Raw genomic sequence first — 19,504 nt, 5'->3', positions numbered from 1 at the left:
TTAATTCAGCCTAACATCATGGGGCAGCATCCGGACAGAAAATTTTAATGAATTCCAACTGCAATTTATTCCAATGCCAGGAACCGAGGTAAATTCTGGCTTCCTAATAGATGCGTCAGTAAAATGTACATGTATATTTCAAAAAAATGAAACGTCAGCCTCCAGCCGCAGCTGCTATGTCCCTCCTTTGTTGCATCCAATTGCAAGGGATGTGCATGTGCATTTCACACTGTTTTCACAGAGATTAATGGAACATTGTTTCTTTTTAAAAATAAATATAAAGGACTTACCGAATCTGGAGAGAGCTGAGCCAAAATGGCGAACCTGGAGAGTCGGTCACACTTGCATTTTGTACGTGACGAGTCGATGGGGAACGTCTTGCAGCCGCGGCTCGACCAGACCCCATGTACGCCAAGACTAGCAATTCCCAAAAGAGAGGAAAGCAAAACACACACACATAGCTCTAAGTGCGGGGCAAATAATAAAATATGCAACAAATCCGATCCATGCACAATGATAAAACGCCCGCAGGTCGCTGCATCGCGAAGATGTAACCATTATAATTTTTCGCGACGTACAGAATTATTGCAACTACTTAGGTGACATTTCATTCCCCCCACCTCCCCAAACCTCCCAACAGTGACAACAACAATTCCTTCCCAGACCAAATTAAAAGTCAATATAAAATTCCCACATTCCACACACGAAAGGAAGAAAGTACCGCTATAAGCCAAAATATTGACGGTGCTGTAAATCTGTCAGAACCGGCTATTTACAGAAATAAATTGCACTGATATAACACTGCGTGCAATATCAGAAGCACAACTCCCTCCAAAGCACGACACGAAAAAGAAATAAGATGATTCAAAGAGTGCATGAACCATCCTCAACGAACGGAAAACTGCCCGGTGTAAGATAAAACGCAGCAGCAGCTTGGTACCTGAGAGGCGAGCTTTCAGCTTACTTTGCCCCTCACAGGTTGTCTAGGCAATACTAAGATATTTGTCCTTTGGGAGATTATTAAACATCTCTTCGCATCATCGTAATGACAATCTACATTTTCTTTTCAAGAACGCTCTCCTGAAAGCATGCTAAACAATTTAAGCCATCGGAGCAAGAAACAAATAATTAACAAAAAAAAAGTGCGCACCAAACCTGCTTCCAAAACAAGAGAACTACAGGTCCATTCCCAGTAGCACAGACTTAAAGCAGAAACGCACTCACACACTGAAACAAGTGTTGAAAGGATTTAGGAGCAAATCACAGGCAATGAAAGGAGGGGGGCAGAAAATGCACTGGGAAAAAAAAGCAAGTCTCCCACCATTAAAGTGATGAGTCAAAGAGCTGGTGGTGGATTTGGCAACAACCCATGGCAAAGGAGCTTCTGAGCATAACTTTACCCAGTAAACGTGATTTCTTTATATGAGGAATTAATTTAACGAATGGCTTTTAAGTATCAAACCACAGTAACAGTGCAAAACTAAAAATTTTGCAAACGTCATGTTACACTTGAGGGATGATCATTGATAAATTAATACTGCCACAGTTTCTCAGATCCAAATTGTTCCTGCTAGAACCACTTTTATGCTTAATGGCACCTGTCTCTCCTGAAATAGATGTGCGAATATTCTTTGAGACACATTGTTTCTCTGTGCCAGATGCAATTATCATATGGAATGTGCCTGAGCCCATACTTACAAAAGATAGCTCTTCAAAAAAAGTTGTATTTTAATAATTCCTTGCTTTCAAAATTTTAGTATTGGGGGACATTTTAACCCAAATAATTGTGCACATACACCACTGTGCTTTGAGTTTGAGTGAGAGGCACATGCATGAATTTTTGGAAGTCACCTGAAAGGATTCAAAACCCACCTTGCAAGACTCTATGCAAGTCCTCTGCAAAGTCTTCAAAGGATTTATTTACAATGACAATCTTCAGTAACATCTAAATATATATGTCATAGAGACAGAGTTGTACAGCACAGAAATGGGCGCCCTTCAGCCCATCATGTCCATGCCAACCTTTTTGCCCGTCTACACTAAATGTATTTGGTCTGTACCTTGTCTATTTAAGTTCCTGTCTAAATGTCTCTCAAACATCGTGATTGTACCTGACTCCACCACCTCCTATGGCACTGAGTACCAGATATCAGCCATTCTCTACCATTTTCCTTCCTCTCCCATCAAAGCTATGCTGTCTTGTTTTTGATACCCCTACCAATGGGGAAAAAAATTGATTATCTGCCCTATCTATACAGCTCATAATCTTATGTACTTCCATCACGTCAACCCTCAGCTTCCTTCGATCAGGGAAAACAAACCAGCCTATCCAATCTTTCCCCATAACCAATCCAAGTAACATCCTGGTGAACCTCTTCTGCAATCTCTCCAGCACAATCACATCCTTCCTATAGTGTCATCCAAAACTAGGTGGGTTGAGTAACTTGCATCATTCCAAATCATTCCATTTTTGACCAGTAGAGAAATGTGGGGCTGAATGGCCTATATCTGTGCTGTAAATTTCTATGATTCCATGATAATTGAGTGATAGAAAGAGCTGCTTGTCTTGTGACTGATAAATATTCATTGAAACATTGTTTGTCTTAATTGTAGTAGCCCCATGTCCTAAGACAACAATCCACACTTTTCCCCAGCCCTATTTATCACTGGCCAATCTATGGCTGAAGGCCCAGCTCCCAGGACCATCCTGTGAGACCATGAGTGGCAACTAGGCCTCAGGAGGTGGAAGCAGTGAGCTCACCATAAATGCTCTGATGGACTTCTGACAGCTCACAGCTGTCAAAAACCCTAACAACTGTTTTTAAATCTCTCTGATAATTAGACATGTTTAAGAACAGATCAAATAGTTCAAAGACAAGTAAATAAATATTTAATAGACAAAGGTAAATAAGTAAAATAAGAATTATTAAACAAGATTGAAACACTAGAAATTAATTAAAAACTTCAAGTAAACTGAAGGAAAAAGAGCTGCTGGCCACAGGTGTGTATGTTTCAGCCAATGTCTGGTTCATGCTACTGCAATTTATGGATTGATTACAAACATAGCACTTTCCAAATGGAAAATTGACAACCACAGAGCAAAAGCCATAAAACAAAACCCCAAAGGTTTATCCCTGGTAAAAAAGTTAGGATAAAAATTCATCTTTGATTGCTCGTGCTAACTAGTAGTTATAGGTTCCATTGACTGAATATCTTTAAGGGACTACAATGGACAATCAACACTAATGCACACTTGGGTGACAATCAAAGACAAATTTCCATCCAGTTATATGTTATGGACAGTATTAGTGATACAAAGACAGACTGAGATACTTGAATAATAAGCATAAAAGACCATGTCGTTTTATGATGATGTATGCTCAGTTGTTAGACTAGTCTCTTCTGGCAACTGTACCTTAAAAATGGCATAGATGTGTTTGACTGGTTATCAGTACCATCTAATTTTTGCTCAATTCTGGAGCAAGCAGTTTATAACATTAAAATATCTTACTAACTGACATGATAGATAACATGACAGCATTGCTGTACTATTAAATGAGTCACTGCCTGTTTTCTTTACTGCAATCATTCTGTGATCACAAAATACTGATTTCTATAACATTCATTGCTGTAAATTTTGTTGTACGATATACGTGGTGCACAGTAGAAATAAGTGAACTTTGTGAATAATGCTGAGAATATCTTTGGAGAACTGTTTCAATGTGGTTCATTTGATGATGCACTCATTCTTTGTATTATTGCATCAATGTTTCAATCTTTTAGTTACCATATGAAGGGAATGAAAGGCAAGAAGTTTTGACAGGTGACTTTTACAGGGCTGGTGGATTAGAATTGGGATTGAACCTTAAATTTAAATATGAAGAGTTGGTGATTTCTTTCACCATCTGGGGTATTTTTCTCGGTGCTTTTTGCGATCATCACCATTTGCTTCCAAAGTAATTTTACGCTATTAAGCTATACACTAAGGGTGCAGCATTTATGTTTCTCTTCTGGTAAAGTAGGAAACTTTAAATTGGAAAAGTACTGGTCCATTTACTTTCTATGTAAATTCTACTGCTATGTATACTTACTGATTTCATTCATGTCAATGCTATGGATCAAACAGATCACACTTCCCCTACTCTCTCCAGATCCACAGTAACAGATTGTATATTTTCTACTCGATGCTGCATGAGAGGCTGAGTCAGATACAGCAGTGGGTGGGAATGTACAACTAGAGTCTATCAGAACCCCCACTGTCAAATACAGACAAAATGTCAAAACAGACAAAAGAACACGGCTACCTTGGTTGTATTTAAATAATTTTTGATGAAAATGTGGGTGTATGGTTGCTTGGAGGGGACAGAATAAAGGTTAATCAACATGCCCTTTGTGACTTAATAGACTTCTGACATAGCTACCTGAGTTTAAAGAACAGAAATGGTCACTTGAGCAAGAACTGGTAATGCCAGTACCTTCAAGTGAGAGGGGAGAAGATATAGAGTTGGGGCGGGATGGGTACATGGAGATTATTAACTACTAAACAGCACTTCTAATGTGAATACATTTCCACATTAATAAAAACTGACAAACGAGTATATATTTAACACTTACCCTTGAAAGCCTCTCCTGTCTGCCCCATGCTGAATATGGTCAGACAAGTAATGCAATGTGACTTTACAAATTAAGAAATACCACTTCAAATGACCTTGCAGTCAAATGATGCAAAGCTGTGAAATAACAACGAAGCTGCTCCCCACTGTTCTGCCTGCCATTCATTTAGTGCGTGATCAATCAAGGAGAAAATTTACATAAATAAATAATAAATTCATGAAATAAGTCAATTACAATTCTTAAAACAAAATCACCATAATAATTTTGGCAATTGATTGCTACACTGTCATTTTATTTCAAATGTCAATTATCTACCCCTTTAACTTCACACATTCTTCCGCACAGACATATATAAGCAAAAACTGCACAAGATCCTACAAGAAAATATGATATAGAATGTTTCCCAGTATAAATGTGCACTATTAGTAGAAAGCTTGCACGCTTCATTTCAAATGAACCATAAAATGACTTCATTTTATGCTACTGCATGAAACAGGATTTGCAAATGTAATGGAGAATAAAATGCACTGAAGTGTACTTTACACTTGGCAACACTTAGGAAGCATCACAGGAAAATCTGATTGGCACCTGTCCACTGCCCTGAACAGTTACTCCCTCCACCACCAACACAAACAGGCTCCAGTGGGTATTATCTACAAAATGCAGTGCATCTTGGCTTGGAAATATATTACTGTTCCCTCATCATCATTAGCTCTAAATCCTGGAATATCTTACCTCATGACACCAGTTGTGTACCTTAACCATGCATACTACAGTGGATCAAGATGGCAGCTGTCCACCAACTCCAAGGGCATTTGGGGATTGACAATAAATATAAGTTGTGTCATTTATGCCTTTGTCCCATGAAAATTTCAAAATAGTACCAGCCAAACCAACACAATGATTTGATCTGTTAAGATTTCTAAACCACATTAATAATCCCAGTTCATGCATAATTAGAAGGGAGTAAATATTATGTTATAAACATATAAATTCAGCTTCATTGAGCTATATTTTCCACTTTGCTAGTAAAAGCAGAAACAATTTATATTCATTGCCAGTCATGGTGCCAGTTATTTTTTAAATGAAAGGGCAATTTTGAAATAAAACACTGGTTCTTTACATTATTTTTATCTCTTTTTTTAAATAGATATTTGCTTTCCAGTCAGTAACAGCACAGACGTTAATGGCTGGGAGTTTCAGACACAACCCCAGTGAGATTTTAATCTGTGATAATTGTTGGCACCAATACCAAGAGTGAACTTTACACAAACAAAATGACGATGGCACCCAGAATTCACCTTTTGCAGTATTAAGTAAAGCAAATCACAGTGCAAATATATAGGTTGTTTTCTTTGTCATTGTTAAATGCATCATCAGAACACTAATTTTGGTTGAGGAATATAAGATGTAACTTTTGCCTTGGACGTTTCAGAAATGTTTACTTACCGCCTGCAGATTTCAGTCAGCATGTTACACTTTCTTTTGTTCACCTAGTTTTCCTGTGTCCTGCCCTGATTACGCTGACTTACAGTCAGGTGTGCTTCCTCACACACCTACTAGGTTTCATTCTTTTTCCCCACTGAAAGAGTAAGCATTGACATTGATGTGCTCGATTCTGTTATTGCCAAGCATTGATGCATGCAGACTTTCAAGCTGGCATCACTACACAGTGACCTGGGATAAGAGCCCTGGCTATTTTTCCCCCTCTTCCAGCAAGTATTGCCGAGCTAACAGTTGGCCATCAAGCAACTTACTTTGGACTGTGGTAGCATAGTGGTCAAATTACTGGACTGATATTCAAAAGCTTGGATCGTTGATTAAGAAATATGTTCAAATTACACTATGGCAGCTGGGGAATTTAAATGTAAAGTTTAAAGGTCCATTGTCAGTAAAAATGATCATAAGTTGGCTGGATTGTCATAAAAACACATATGTCATAGCTCCTTAATGTCCTAAGATATCTGCCATCCTGATTTAGCCCAGGAGTGATTTTATACCTGCCTACCTACCAATGTGGTTGACTCTAACCTCCCTTCAGAAATGGCCAAGCAAGCTGCTCAATTAGGAAGCAATTATGAGTGGCAATAAATGTTGGCCACATTCTATAAGCAAACAGATCAAGGAAAAGCACACGTTTGTTAAGCCAGTCTAATCTGAGGCCCTCCGAACAAGATGGCCATGTTCCCAAACAAATAGTGAAATTAATAGTAAATCATTAGGGGAGGAAATGATTTTCTTGTAGCCTGAAAAATACAGGCAAGATTTCATAGAGACACAGGGTTGGACAGAACAGAATGGGCTCTTCAGCCCATTAGGCCCATTTCCCTCTACTCCTTTCCTATCCAAGGTCCTGTTCAAATGCCTTTTAAGTGCTGAAATTGCCTCTTCCACTTCCACTGGCAGCTTGTTCCACATAATCACCTGCCTCTGTGTGAAAAACTTACACTCTGATCTCCTTTAAATTTCTCCCCTCTCACCTTAAACCTATACTGTCTAGTTGTGGACTCCCCCATCCTAGGAGAAAGACTCTATCTACTCTAGCTCTGCCTGTCATAGTTTTATAGACCTCCATATGGTCACCTTTCAGCCTCCTATGCTCCAGTGAGAATAAACCCAGCCTATCCAATCTCTTCTTATAAGTAAAACCTTCCGTTCCAGACAACGTCCTGGTGCACTCTTCCGAATGCTACCACATCCTTCCCAAAGTGTGAAGACCCGAAATGTACGTAATACTCCAAGTGTAGCATGAACAATGTTTTGTACAGCTGCAACATGACATCCCAGTTCCTATACTCAATGCCTCAGCTTGTGAATGCAAACATATCAAATGCCTTCTTCACGATCCTGTCCACCATCGCCATTTTTTTCAAGGAGCAATGAACTTGCACCCCAAGGTCCCTCTGTTCATCAACACTCCTGAGATACTTGTCATTCACTGTATATGTCCTGTTGGTATAAAATGTATCACAGTGCATTACCACACACTTATCTGGAATAAATTCCATCTGCCACCATTCAACTCAACTTTCCAAGTGATCTATGTCCATATTCACTGAAATTGAAAAGACCAGGCCAGGACACATTAAGACATATAAAATCTTGAGGTAGATCAACAAGGCATATACTGAGAGGTTGTTCCTTTTAACTGCAAAATATGGAATTAGATGGCATTTGGGACTGAAATAAGGAAAAAAATTTATCCAAAAGGATGGAATTCTCTGCTTTAGAAGGCTGTAGAGTTTCAGCAGCTGAGCTTTATCAAGTGGTTCAAGGCTTGGATCACTAAGGAAATGAGAGGATCTAGGAGACAGGCAAGAAAAGGATTTGGGAGAAAGAATCAGCCATGACCTTATTCCTGCTTCTATTTTGTCTTCTTATCTACTGTGGATCAATGGAGCTGACAATTTGGTTTTTCTCCTCTTGTTCTTTTCATTACATTTGAACCAGAGTTCATTTTTAAGCATGGAAACCTATTTTGTGGATTTAATACAGGCTCCATCCAGTTTTTAATACCTTGTCTCACTTCTGACACCTCATGAGAACCAGGCCAATCTTCTACTCAAGTTCACCCTGTGGAAAACTGATACGTAACAGTTCTGTGCATATGCATAACATGTCATTGAGTGGATTGCACTTAGGATTTCCTCTGCTGACACCAATATTTCTTTTGCAATAAAGCAATATTAACAAATAATATTTATTCCAGTTTAAGGGAAATATATTTACAATTTGCACTTAAATAGCATTGTTAACACAGAAAAAAAATCTAATGGATATAAATTGTGTTTTTTTGTAGATTCAGATGATAATGGAACTGTGCAAAAACAATTAAATTATCAAGTTCAAGTTGGTAGATGAGTGGAGGATTTGAATTTGACATCAATGCACCAATGATTGTTTTATTTCTGACTGAATATCAGATAAGCAAATATTATCTATAAAACTAAATCTCCGTACAAAATAAGTAAATACTTTCAAAGGATTAAATTAATCCAATCTCTCAGTAATTGGTGAACAAATCTGCTGCAGTCTATGATATACCTAAATCTGTGGATTGGATTAGAGTATCATAATCCACTGCTACTTTACCAGTAAACTCCATACACTACTTATCGATTTGTGCTATCTTCCAAACTAAGTTGTTGATTTTATTACCTGATCATCTTCCAGCAATTATTTTAAGATAATTAACTCACTAAAATGTAAAAGCATTCTCAAGCAGTAGTAGTACATACTTTGATCATCAAAAAAATTACCTACATAACTCCTCTTCCAGGAGCCTTACAGTTCTGACAAAGTAATAGATATATGTGCTTCTTAAGGAAGACTATAAATTATTGAAGATTTACCATTACGCGAGCCTACTGCCTTGAAATTACTCCCAGTTATTCATCATTCTTTCCATCAACTAACCTTTCAAAGTGTATTATTTTCTTCCTGCATATATTCCCTCCTGGAGAAATCTTGCTTAAATTCTACAGGTATTTGATAAGACCTCATCTGAGGTACAGTGAACAGCCTTGTCTCCGTAGCTAAAGGAGGATATACGTACCTGCCTTGAATAGTGCAGGGTAGGTTCACTAACTTGATTCCTGGGATGATGCAATTGTCCTTTGGGTGGAGATTGAGAAGCAAGAACCAGGATCACTTTGAGGTATATAAAATCTTGAGATAGATCAACAGAACATGTGCTTAGAGGTTGTTCCTTTTAACAGCAAAATGTGGAATTGGGTGGCAAAAGGGTTGGCTATTTGGGACTGAAATAAGGAAAAAATTCTTTATTCAGCAGATTGGAATTCTATACCTTAGAATGCTGTGGATTCTCAGCAGCTGAGCATTTTCAAGTGGTTCAAGGTTTAGAACACCAAGGGAATGAGAGGATATGGGAATCAGGCGGGAAGAGGAGTTGAGAGATAGGATTAACCATGATCTTATTCTTGCTTTTATTTCATCTTCTTATCTACTATGATTCAATGGAGCTGACAGCCTGTTTGGTTTGTCTTCTCACCTGTGGTCAACTACAATATCTTTAATAAAACCTAATAAGATCAGATGAGTAGTTCAGGCAACTCAAACTTAAGCCTATGATCTGAACAGCTGACTATCACACAAAATAAGGCTTTGCCAATTGAGTCTTCAGACTACTTAAAAGATAATCACTTACTTTTAAACTAGTGCAGCCCGAAGCTGCCAGGTAGAAGCTGCAAAAATGTATTCTCACTCATTAATAGCCTGATTCCAGTACTCCAGCATCAGGATGGCCATATAAGCTTATAGCCCTACATGCCCCTGGACAACAGCATACTCAATCGGATCAGCCTTTTGAGAATGTGTTGCTGTGTAAAACAGGGAAACAAAAATATATACCAGGGAATCAAATAATAGCATTAACATTATAACATTGCATGCTCACTGTCATATCTGTGACCAAGGATACCAACACAAATCTCTTTCAGCACACCAAACTAAAACCTATGTAATCTATTCCTTCTTCTATTTCTTATATTCCCATACACAGAAGGAACAATTATTAAAAGAGGGAACAAAAGAGGGTTGAGAGCTTCAAGTTCCTGGGAGTGAACATCACCAACAGCCTGTCCTGGTCAAATCATGTAGATGCCATGGCCAAGAAAGCTCACCAGAGCCTCTACTTCCTCAGGAGGCTAAAGAAATTTGGTTTGTCCCCTTTGACTCTCACCGATACACCATAGAAAGCATCCTATCTGGATGTATCACGGCTTGGTATGGCAACTGCTCTGCCCAGGACCACAAGAAACTGCAGAGAGTTGTGGACACAGCCCAGCGCATCACAGACACCAGCCTCCCCTCCTTGGACTCTGTCTTTACCTCTCGTTGTCTTGGTGAAGCAGCCAGCATAATCAAAGACCCCACCCAACCAGGACATTCTCTCTTCTCTCCTCTTCCATTGGGTAGAAGATACAGGAGCCTGAGGGCACGTACCACCAGACTTAAGGACAGCTTCTACCCCATGGTGATAAGACTATTGAATGGTTCCCTTATACAATGGGATGGACTATGACCTCACAATCTACCTTGTTGTGACCTTGCACCTTATTGCACTGCACTTTCTCTGTAGCTGTGACACTTTACTCTGTACTGTTATTGTTTTTACCTGTACTACATAAATGGACTCTGTACTAACTCAATGTAACTGCACTGTGTAATGAATTGACCTGTATGATCAGTTTGCAAGACAGGTTTTTCACTGTACCTCGGTACAAGTGACAATAATAAACCAATACCAATACCAAAAGTGCAAGCTATCAGAACGAACTGAAACCAAGTTGGAAGAAGAGAAAAATCTGCCTTGACTAAATAAAAAATAATAATAAGGTCTGTCAGTTTAGTATCTTTAATATATTTAGTTTGCACTGAGTTACTTGACCTAAATCCATTGGATTAAACACCATTTTGTTCATAAACTGAGAATAAACTCAGCTATGTTTCAAGTCCTGATAACTTTGAGCTGAAACCTGTTGTGTTGCATATATACATTTCATCTGCATTCTGTATTGAACTAGACTCTGATCTACTCATGTCTATTTATCTATTCACTATCATATTAACATATAAACATAGTTCCTTATGACATAGAAGGAATCCATTTCAGCTTACGGGGTCTATACCAATTTAAGGAGCAATCTCATTACTTACTAATTTTCCCTGTAAGCTATTCTCCCCACTTTCCACTACTCACCTACATGTTAGAGTCAATTTATAACCAGCAACACTTTCAGATGTGGAAGGAAACCAGTGCACTGGGGGAAACCCACACAGTCACAGAGGGAACATGCAAACTCCACACAAACAGAACTGGAGGTCAGGATTCAGCTCTGATTGAAGTTGCTGGGGCCATGATGCAGTAGCTCTTATCAGCTGCACCACTGTGCCACTCTGAGCCATCACTCAAGAAAGAGAGCCAAATAGATTCATTCAAATGATTTCTGAGATGGAGGAGTTGGGGGTGTGTGGGGGAGGAGAGAGGTAGAGGAAGGCAGGAGGAGTGAGATTTTGGTCATTCTCCAATGAGGCAATTTTGACTGGACTGAAGTCTCTTGAATTTAGAACTCAATGAATTGTAAAAAATTTGAAAGTGCATAAGTCTAGAGGTCAGAGACAACCATAGACCATTGTCTCAGGATAAGGGGCTGGCCACTTAGGACTGAGTTGAGGAAAAATTTCTTTACTCAAAGGGTTGTAGATCATTGGAATTCTCTACCACAGATGGCTATGCTGCCTATCATTAAGTAAAATCAAGGCTGCAATACACAGGTTTTTAGACACTATCGGAGTCAGAAGGTATTGCAATCCACAGATTTTTAGACATTATGGAGGTAGAGGTTATTGGGATCAGGCAGAGAGGTATATGAGGAACGGGGTCAGCCAGGAACTTAATGAAAGTTGAGTAGGCTCAAGGAGCCACGTGGCCCACTTTGACTTCTACTTGTCATGTTTTTTTATAGTAGAAAGAATACTGATCAAAGGAAGGAATAAACCTTGGTGTAGCTCCCTCTCATGTCTTGCAGAGTTGTCCATCCCAAAAATTCCCTTCATTGGAAGGTGGGAAAAATCTTGAAAAAATAAAAATACTAAACTGAGAATGGGAATGAGGAGAAAGTAACAGAAATAACAGGAGACAGATCCATTGTTGCAAAAACATAATATGCAGATGGATTAACAAAGCAACAATTATTATCATTGTTTCAATAAATTCTGTTAAAAAGTTAACATCTGATTTCTGTTATTAATTTCAAATATTAAGTGATTATATCAATTAATATTTAAGAAAGGCTGTAATCAAGAATTAATTATTTGATCCAGAAACACTGACTCTGACTTATAAGGGTAGGAATAACTAAGAGGAACCATATATCCAGGAACTGAAACAAAAAATGAAAAAAAAAATGCTTGAGCTGCAATGCTACAACCTAAAAGTGAAAATTAGCATTAAGCATCCAAAAGCTCAGAAAGTTATTTCCAGTGAACAGCTGAGCCACACAGTGTAAACAGGTCAAAAAATTTAATCCACAGGTTAAACTTATCTCAGAGAGGAACTATTTATTGCACAAGGTTGCTGTTTATAGTGCCTATCTGGAAGCCCTTGCTTTAATTGTGCACTACAAATTAGGACAAGATCTATGACCACTGCACCTCCCACTCACCCACAAACCCCTACCTTAAATGAATATCTGGATAACAATTGAGAATGGGTTGTACTTGTCTCAGCTAAGGGCTAGAATAGACATGACTGAATAATTATAAACCTCTATAGTTCTGCGTCTGTGTTATCAGTAACATTGGAAACTCTGTTGATAATCAATCTCAAGAATGTATTCTATTTTTTTTCATTTAATGGGTATGGAGAATGTGGTAAGGAATGGAAGTTGTACTTTATTAACAATGTAAACTCTCTTCTAAAATGGTCAAAGATGCAATTGGTTTCTAGAGGGGTGACATCAGCAAGGATGAATTAAAGACAGCCTCCAAAGGTAGGTGGAATCTGAGGCTATTAATAGAATAACGGTATTATCATGAAAGGAAATGTGAATGTTCTGAATATGGAATTTCAACAGATACTTGATAAGGTGATGCAAAAGAGGCTTGTTGGCTAAATTAAGCCCTACAAGATTAAAGGGAAAGTCATAGAATAGATAAGAAAATGATTAGGCAATATGAATGGCTGATTAATATTTTCCTTGGGTGGTGGGATGGTGCCTCTAACCCACAACACAACAGGTCATTCATGAGACCAATACTCTCCAGTATACAAGGAGCAGGCTTAAGGGGCCACTTGACCTCCTCAAGAATACGGGAAAATTGTAGTTAAGTTACTGAACTAGTATCCAGAAACCTGGGCTGCTAATCTGGAGATGCAAGTTCAAGCCCCGCCATTAGCAGCTGGGAATTTAAATTCAAATAATTTAATAAAATCTGGATTTAAAAAGCTAGTATCAGCAATGATGGTCTTGAAACTTATAGATTGTTGATAGAAGGATAAATCTGATCACTCTTGTCCTTGTGGGAAGGAAATCTGCCATCCCTTCTCTATAGTGACTCCAGACCTACCAATGAGTTGACTGTTAACCGTCCTGTGAAATGACCTTGCAAGCTCTTCAGTTCAGAAGGCAATTTGAGATGGACAACAAATGCTATCCTTGCCAAAGTTATTCACGTCCATGAAAGAATATGAAAAAAGCAAGATCGTCAGACAACACAGAAATTACATTTAATTTTCAGTGGCTTCAGGGTTTCATTTATTGGGTTCCTCTGGCTTCCAGAGAGCAGATAAAAATCAGGTTGATAACAGAGCAATTTCTAGATAGGGAAGGGCTGAATGAAAGGGTTCCAGTGAAAAGACGTTGCTTCCTTTAGTTTCCCACTTCACCGATGTTGCCTAACCTGATGAGATTTTCCTGCAGTCTCTGTTTTCGGTTCCATCACTTTTGTTTATAAATTTATTCAACATAGAAGTTGCTAAAATGTCATAATTTGTTGTCTGTTCATAATTGGCCCTTAACAGAGAAGTCAGTTGAGATTCAATCGCATAGGTAGGACAGAAGTCTCTATCTCTCTGGCGGTTATACAATAATGGTATTGTCAACTAATCATAGCATCAAATAGTCTCCTGAATATGATGAAAACACCTCTGCCAGAGAGCTATGGAACTATAGATCCAAAGCACCAATTTCCTCCCAAACAGATTACACATGTCACATGTCATACCTCAAATTGTTCATGTAGAACAAATAGAAGGTTTAGGAATATACTTTAGAGTGGGAGGACAATTTAATTAACACTGTAAAAAAAGTGAACATGAATCCAATGTTTTATAAATAGACACATTGAGCATAAAAGCAGATAAATAATTTGCAAGGCAGCATGTAGAAAATGGTCAGGTTATGGATGACTTATTTTAGGAAAAATATTACAACCATGGCAAGGCTGCAGAGGAGATTAGACTTACAGGCATTTGAGGTGTCAACCATGACAAAACTGAAAACAAAAAGGGTATTCTTCATCAGAACAAAAAAGGAGTAAATCTCACTTATTATGAATATATTTCTTGTACATAAGAAATATAAGTGCTTTTTTTCCCCCAAAAACTCAGCCAATTAATTTGTTATTAGAAGTCAAAAATTTAACATCATCACAAGAGTAGAAAGGAATAGATTTTTTCCGGACTCCTTTTACCAATCGTAGGTAGCACATGGAACATCCAAAAGAATGTAAAATAAAAAATAAACTGCTGGAAGAACTATTTCAGAGCTGCATCTATGGAGGGGAAGGAAATGATACCCAAAATGTTGACTAGCTCCCTACCTCCTCAAATGCCAGTAGACATGCTGGGTTCTTCCAGCAGTTTATTTTTTTGCTGCAGGTTCCAGGGTCTGCAGTTGCTTGTGCCTCTAGAATGTTAAATACTTTTGAGAAAAAGGTGTGAATTAAGCTATGAAAAAGAAAAATATTCACTGATTGTGGGGAAAGAGCAGGAATATTATAGGACAGGTACTGGAACACTAACAATTGATTCAATTACCTTCATCTGCGGTGTAAAATGTAATAATTTTCCAAACTATTCGAGTGAGTTTTGCCGCTCCATGATTTTCACTCTATCTGTATTAGTAATAGTATGGATTATCAACAGTAGGGAATATTAAATGTTTGCTGTTGCTGAAGGATTATTACCATTGATGCCTTGGAATTGCCAGCTATATATCCAATCCCATCAAAATCACATCATCAGTAATCAAACATTTCAAAATAATTCAAATTATGCTAATAGGTTATTCTATAAAATTTAAGCAGGAGAATATATAACTCAATGTATACTTCTATGACTTAAAGTATTCCCTTCAGTATTTCTGAAAGATTCAGTTTTCTATCAGTTAACCAGAAAACAACCTTCACATTTATATAAAAGGAATTGGCTTCAGCATAGAACAAAAAACTCTTCTGGGACCTTTTGACTCACAGCCTGTAGGCTTTTTCTGTTTCTGAGTGGATTTCAGTAAAATTGTCAAATTGAGGTCATCACTTAAAGATAGGAACAGTGCAATTTCTCGAGAAAAAAAGATCAAGGTTCATCTAATTCACCTTCTACTGTCTTCCCAGTTACACAATGCAATGAAATTGAAATTGTTGACTCATCATAGCAATCAATCTCTATCAATTAATCTACAACATAAAATGAAGCAATTAAAACTCAAGTGATAGACAGCTTTGGAAACCATAGGTCCAAAGTCAACTATTTCCTCCCAAGCCTACAACAATTACCACATCATGCCTTAAATTGTTCATAAAATATATCTGAAATGTGTTATTTGTATTTGAATGTATCAATACTATCTGTATTGTTTTCCTCTGGAGTACCTATTCGATAGATTTATCACTTTTTCCTTGATACATTGCTTCTATATTTTAATCTAGAATTTTTCATCCATGTATCACAATTAACAGACAGGGAAACTGGTATAAAGGGGATCAACACGGGGAGAATAAGACACTATAAATAAGTATTATGGAAGATCTTAATGTAGGACAAATAGATGGAAAAGCAAAAACTGAGGAAAAGAATTCCAGAGTTTAGAGCCTTGGTGGCTAAATTGGGGAAAGCATAAGACACCGGATTTGGAAGAAAACAGAATACTTGGAGAAGCCTGAAGAAGATTATAAAGATCAAGCTAAAACTAAGTGACTCTTGTTTTGAGTCATGCATCAGAAGTAATTCTCATAGAAAATTTGAAATCTTAAATATGGCTAACTTCTTCCCCTCAATTTTTTTGTCGCCTATAGATGCCTGAGTTGGCAAATGTAAACCAAGAATTTAATATCTTTTCGTCCATTGAGCTGCTACTTTCCTAAGGGGACCTTCTGCAGGAATTGCAGTTAATGCCAGGCATTTTCTTTTTGCATCTATGTAGATATTTCATGTTTTAGCCCAGAACATTTACATGTACAGCAACATAGGCTGATAGGTTAAAGTTCACCTTCTGTCTGCTGATTTGAAATTCTAATACCAAATGAGTCACCATAAATTTCAACCTATTTCAAATGAGCACAGGCTAAAATGTGGTATAAATATATAATCTAGGGCTAACTAAAAGGGATGATTGACATACAAACTATAAAGTGGTCTAGTTAAGGACTTGAGAAAGTGATGAAGTGTATTATAAGGCAGAAAATGGAGGAAGTTCAGTATTCACACACAGTGTTCAATGTCCTTATTTCATCCACAATGAAACTGTTTAAAATGGTAAATTCAAAAATTCTCAAGATATTTAAATTTTAAAAAAGTGTTTCAAGCAGAATAATGTTCTTGGAGCACTTCACAAAATTGGATCAAGATTGCAGTTTGGTTAAATAGAAAGTAGTGAGTAGTTTGGAATGACCACTATCCACGCTACTTTCATAGAGTTATACAGCACAGAAACATGTCCATCAGCCCAACTGGTTCATGCCAACCAAGGTCCCCAACCAAGCTAGTTCCATTTGCCAGCATTTGGCCCATAACCTTCTATACCTTTCCAATCCATGTGCCTGTCCAACTGTCTTTTAAAAATTGTTATTGTATCTGCCTCAACCACTTCCTCTGGCAGCTGATTCAACACAGAGACAACCTTTTTTGTAAAAAAAAACAGTTGCCCCTCAAGTTCCTCTTAAATCTTTCCCCTCTCACCTTAAACCTATGCCCTCTAGTTCCTGATTCCTCAACTTTGGGAAAAAGACTGTGTTCATTCACCTGATCTATGCCCCTCATGATTTTATGCACCTCTATAAGATCACCTCTCAGTCTCTTATGCTCTAAGAAATAAAGTCCTAGCCTGTCCAATCTCTCCCTATAACCCAGTCTCTCAAGTCCTGGCAGCATCCTTGTAAATCTTTTCTGCACTCTTTCCAGTTTAATAACATCTTTCCTATAGCAGAGTGACCAAAACTGAACACAATACTCCAAGTGCGGCCTTACCAGCGTCCTGTACTGAGAGAAAATTATACAGCATTTTTGTTTCTCGACTCAAACTGCCATATTTTTAAAACAAAAACAGACTGCATGAAGGGCAAATAAATTTGTCTCAGGTTCATATATGCATGAACAAGAGTGTTCCTTTCTGGTTACCACATTACAGGAAGGACTTGATTGCACTGGAGAGGGTGCAGGGGAGATTTATGATCATGTTTTCAGAAATGGAAAATGGTAACAATGAGGAGTGTGGAGTGTTGAGTGTGGATGAATGCAATATGTCGACGTGCTTCAGGGAAGAACTGGTACATCTAAAGAAGCATTAAAATTGGAGAAGGAATTGAAAACTGTATAACTTTTCAAAGAGGGAGTATAATGGAAGTCAAGTTTTTAAAAAAATTATACAAGTCCTTTTGGAATAAATTAAAGCAATGCAAGGAGATACTTGCATGCAATGCAAGGGTGCATATGTAGGGCAACAACAAAGCTCAACTTTAAAATGCTGGAAAAGAGCCTTTGAGCAAATTAAAGACCAGCCACCTCTGCCAACAAAGATTGGAAGTAAAATCATCCAACTTACCAGGTAAACTTGAATGTCAAGTAACACAAGTGATCAAATCACAAATTAAACTTCAGTCACACCAAGCATTAAAGGTCAGATGCAGAGGTACAGTGCAATAAAGAGAGGGAGAATGGGACTCATAGGATTGCTCTCCTGGGAGATGGCATGGAACCAATGGACCAAAAGGCCTTCTTCTATGTTAGTATAATACGTAAGTATAAGTAACTGCGCCATTTCTGTTGAAACAGCTTTTGCTTTTCATTTATATTCAGATAAGTTGTGTACAGAGGTGAAGAGGCTATTGATAAGAAAGAACAGTAGTCTTAAAATGACACAGGAAACATTAGCAATTGCATCCTTGGTGCAAAAGTCTTACATAACTCTGTATATCCTAAATGAATCAATGTTTATGCAAAAGTATCAGAGAAGAAAGAATTAATTCCAAACATATGGGTGAGAGATGCAGTATTTGTTGCCTTTGCATAATTGTTATTTCATTATTTGGAGTTAACCAGATAATATTGAATTGGAGACCAGAACAAGTATGTACAGTTGACTCATTCATTGAAAGATACCAATGAGCCAGTTGGTTTTTGAAACAACCCAGGAGGCTTAATGGACCATTTCCAGCACTAAATCACAAGTTATCAGAAGACAAGAACCCTTAAAAGCAATAGGCCACACAGTACTTGAGCCTACTTGATTCAGCTTATCAAGATGGAATTGCAGACTCACAAATTTTTCATTTCTTATTCATTAGATTGGGTCCGACATTCACACAGAATTGTCAAATTCCATAACTTCAAGATGAAAACGGTGTCAGAATGTAACATTACAATAGAAGATTATGGAGAATGAATATTTTAAATATAGATTAGAATCCAAACTAATAAATGAACAAAAGTAGATCACAGACTGTTCTCTAAACTCAATGAGGCATCAAAATAGTTTCAAAGGTATTTTGTCTGAAAAGAAGAAAAGTCACCAAAATAACAATAGGAGATCAAAAAATAGGAACAGTAACAGATTCAAATTAGAAGAATTCACAGCATCTGAGAACAACCTGCTACTTTGGTCTGAGATGTGCTGTACAAATCATTATCACCTCCACACGTAGCTCGTAATTGTTGTAACTGTCAGTCTTCAGAAAATTGGTAGAAAGAGCTCTTAGCACTTCTTCTGGGGGCGAGTAAGCCAAGGAACATATATCATGAAATTTCAACATCAAACCTACATCTCAAAAATGAACATAATATATGACATAATATATAAAATTTCATTACAATCTTAAGCCATATGAAGATGTTGCAATACAGTATATTTATAGACTTATTACAGGATTAAAA

The 19,504-nt window shown here is 37.6% G+C and overlaps 1 protein-coding gene across 9 annotated transcripts in view; it reads right to left on the bottom strand.

The window, feature by feature from the left end:
* adgrb1a (adhesion G protein-coupled receptor B1a) overlaps positions 1 to 19,504 on the bottom strand; it is a 410,472-nt gene that overhangs the window by 115,372 nt on the left and 275,596 nt on the right. For all 9 annotated transcript variants that reach the window (XM_052022801.1, XM_052022802.1, XM_052022803.1 and 6 more), the window contains one exon: positions 291 to 417. In XM_052022801.1, coding sequence (XP_051878761.1) covers positions 291 to 417 — 127 coding nt within the window. The remainder of the gene's footprint in view (positions 1 to 290; positions 418 to 19,504) is intronic.

This window comes from Pristis pectinata, chromosome 9 (genome assembly GCF_009764475.1).
Source record: "Pristis pectinata isolate sPriPec2 chromosome 9, sPriPec2.1.pri, whole genome shotgun sequence".
Lineage (NCBI taxonomy): Eukaryota > Metazoa > Chordata > Chondrichthyes > Rhinopristiformes > Pristidae > Pristis > Pristis pectinata.
This window is presented reverse-complemented; position numbering and strand designations above follow the sequence as displayed.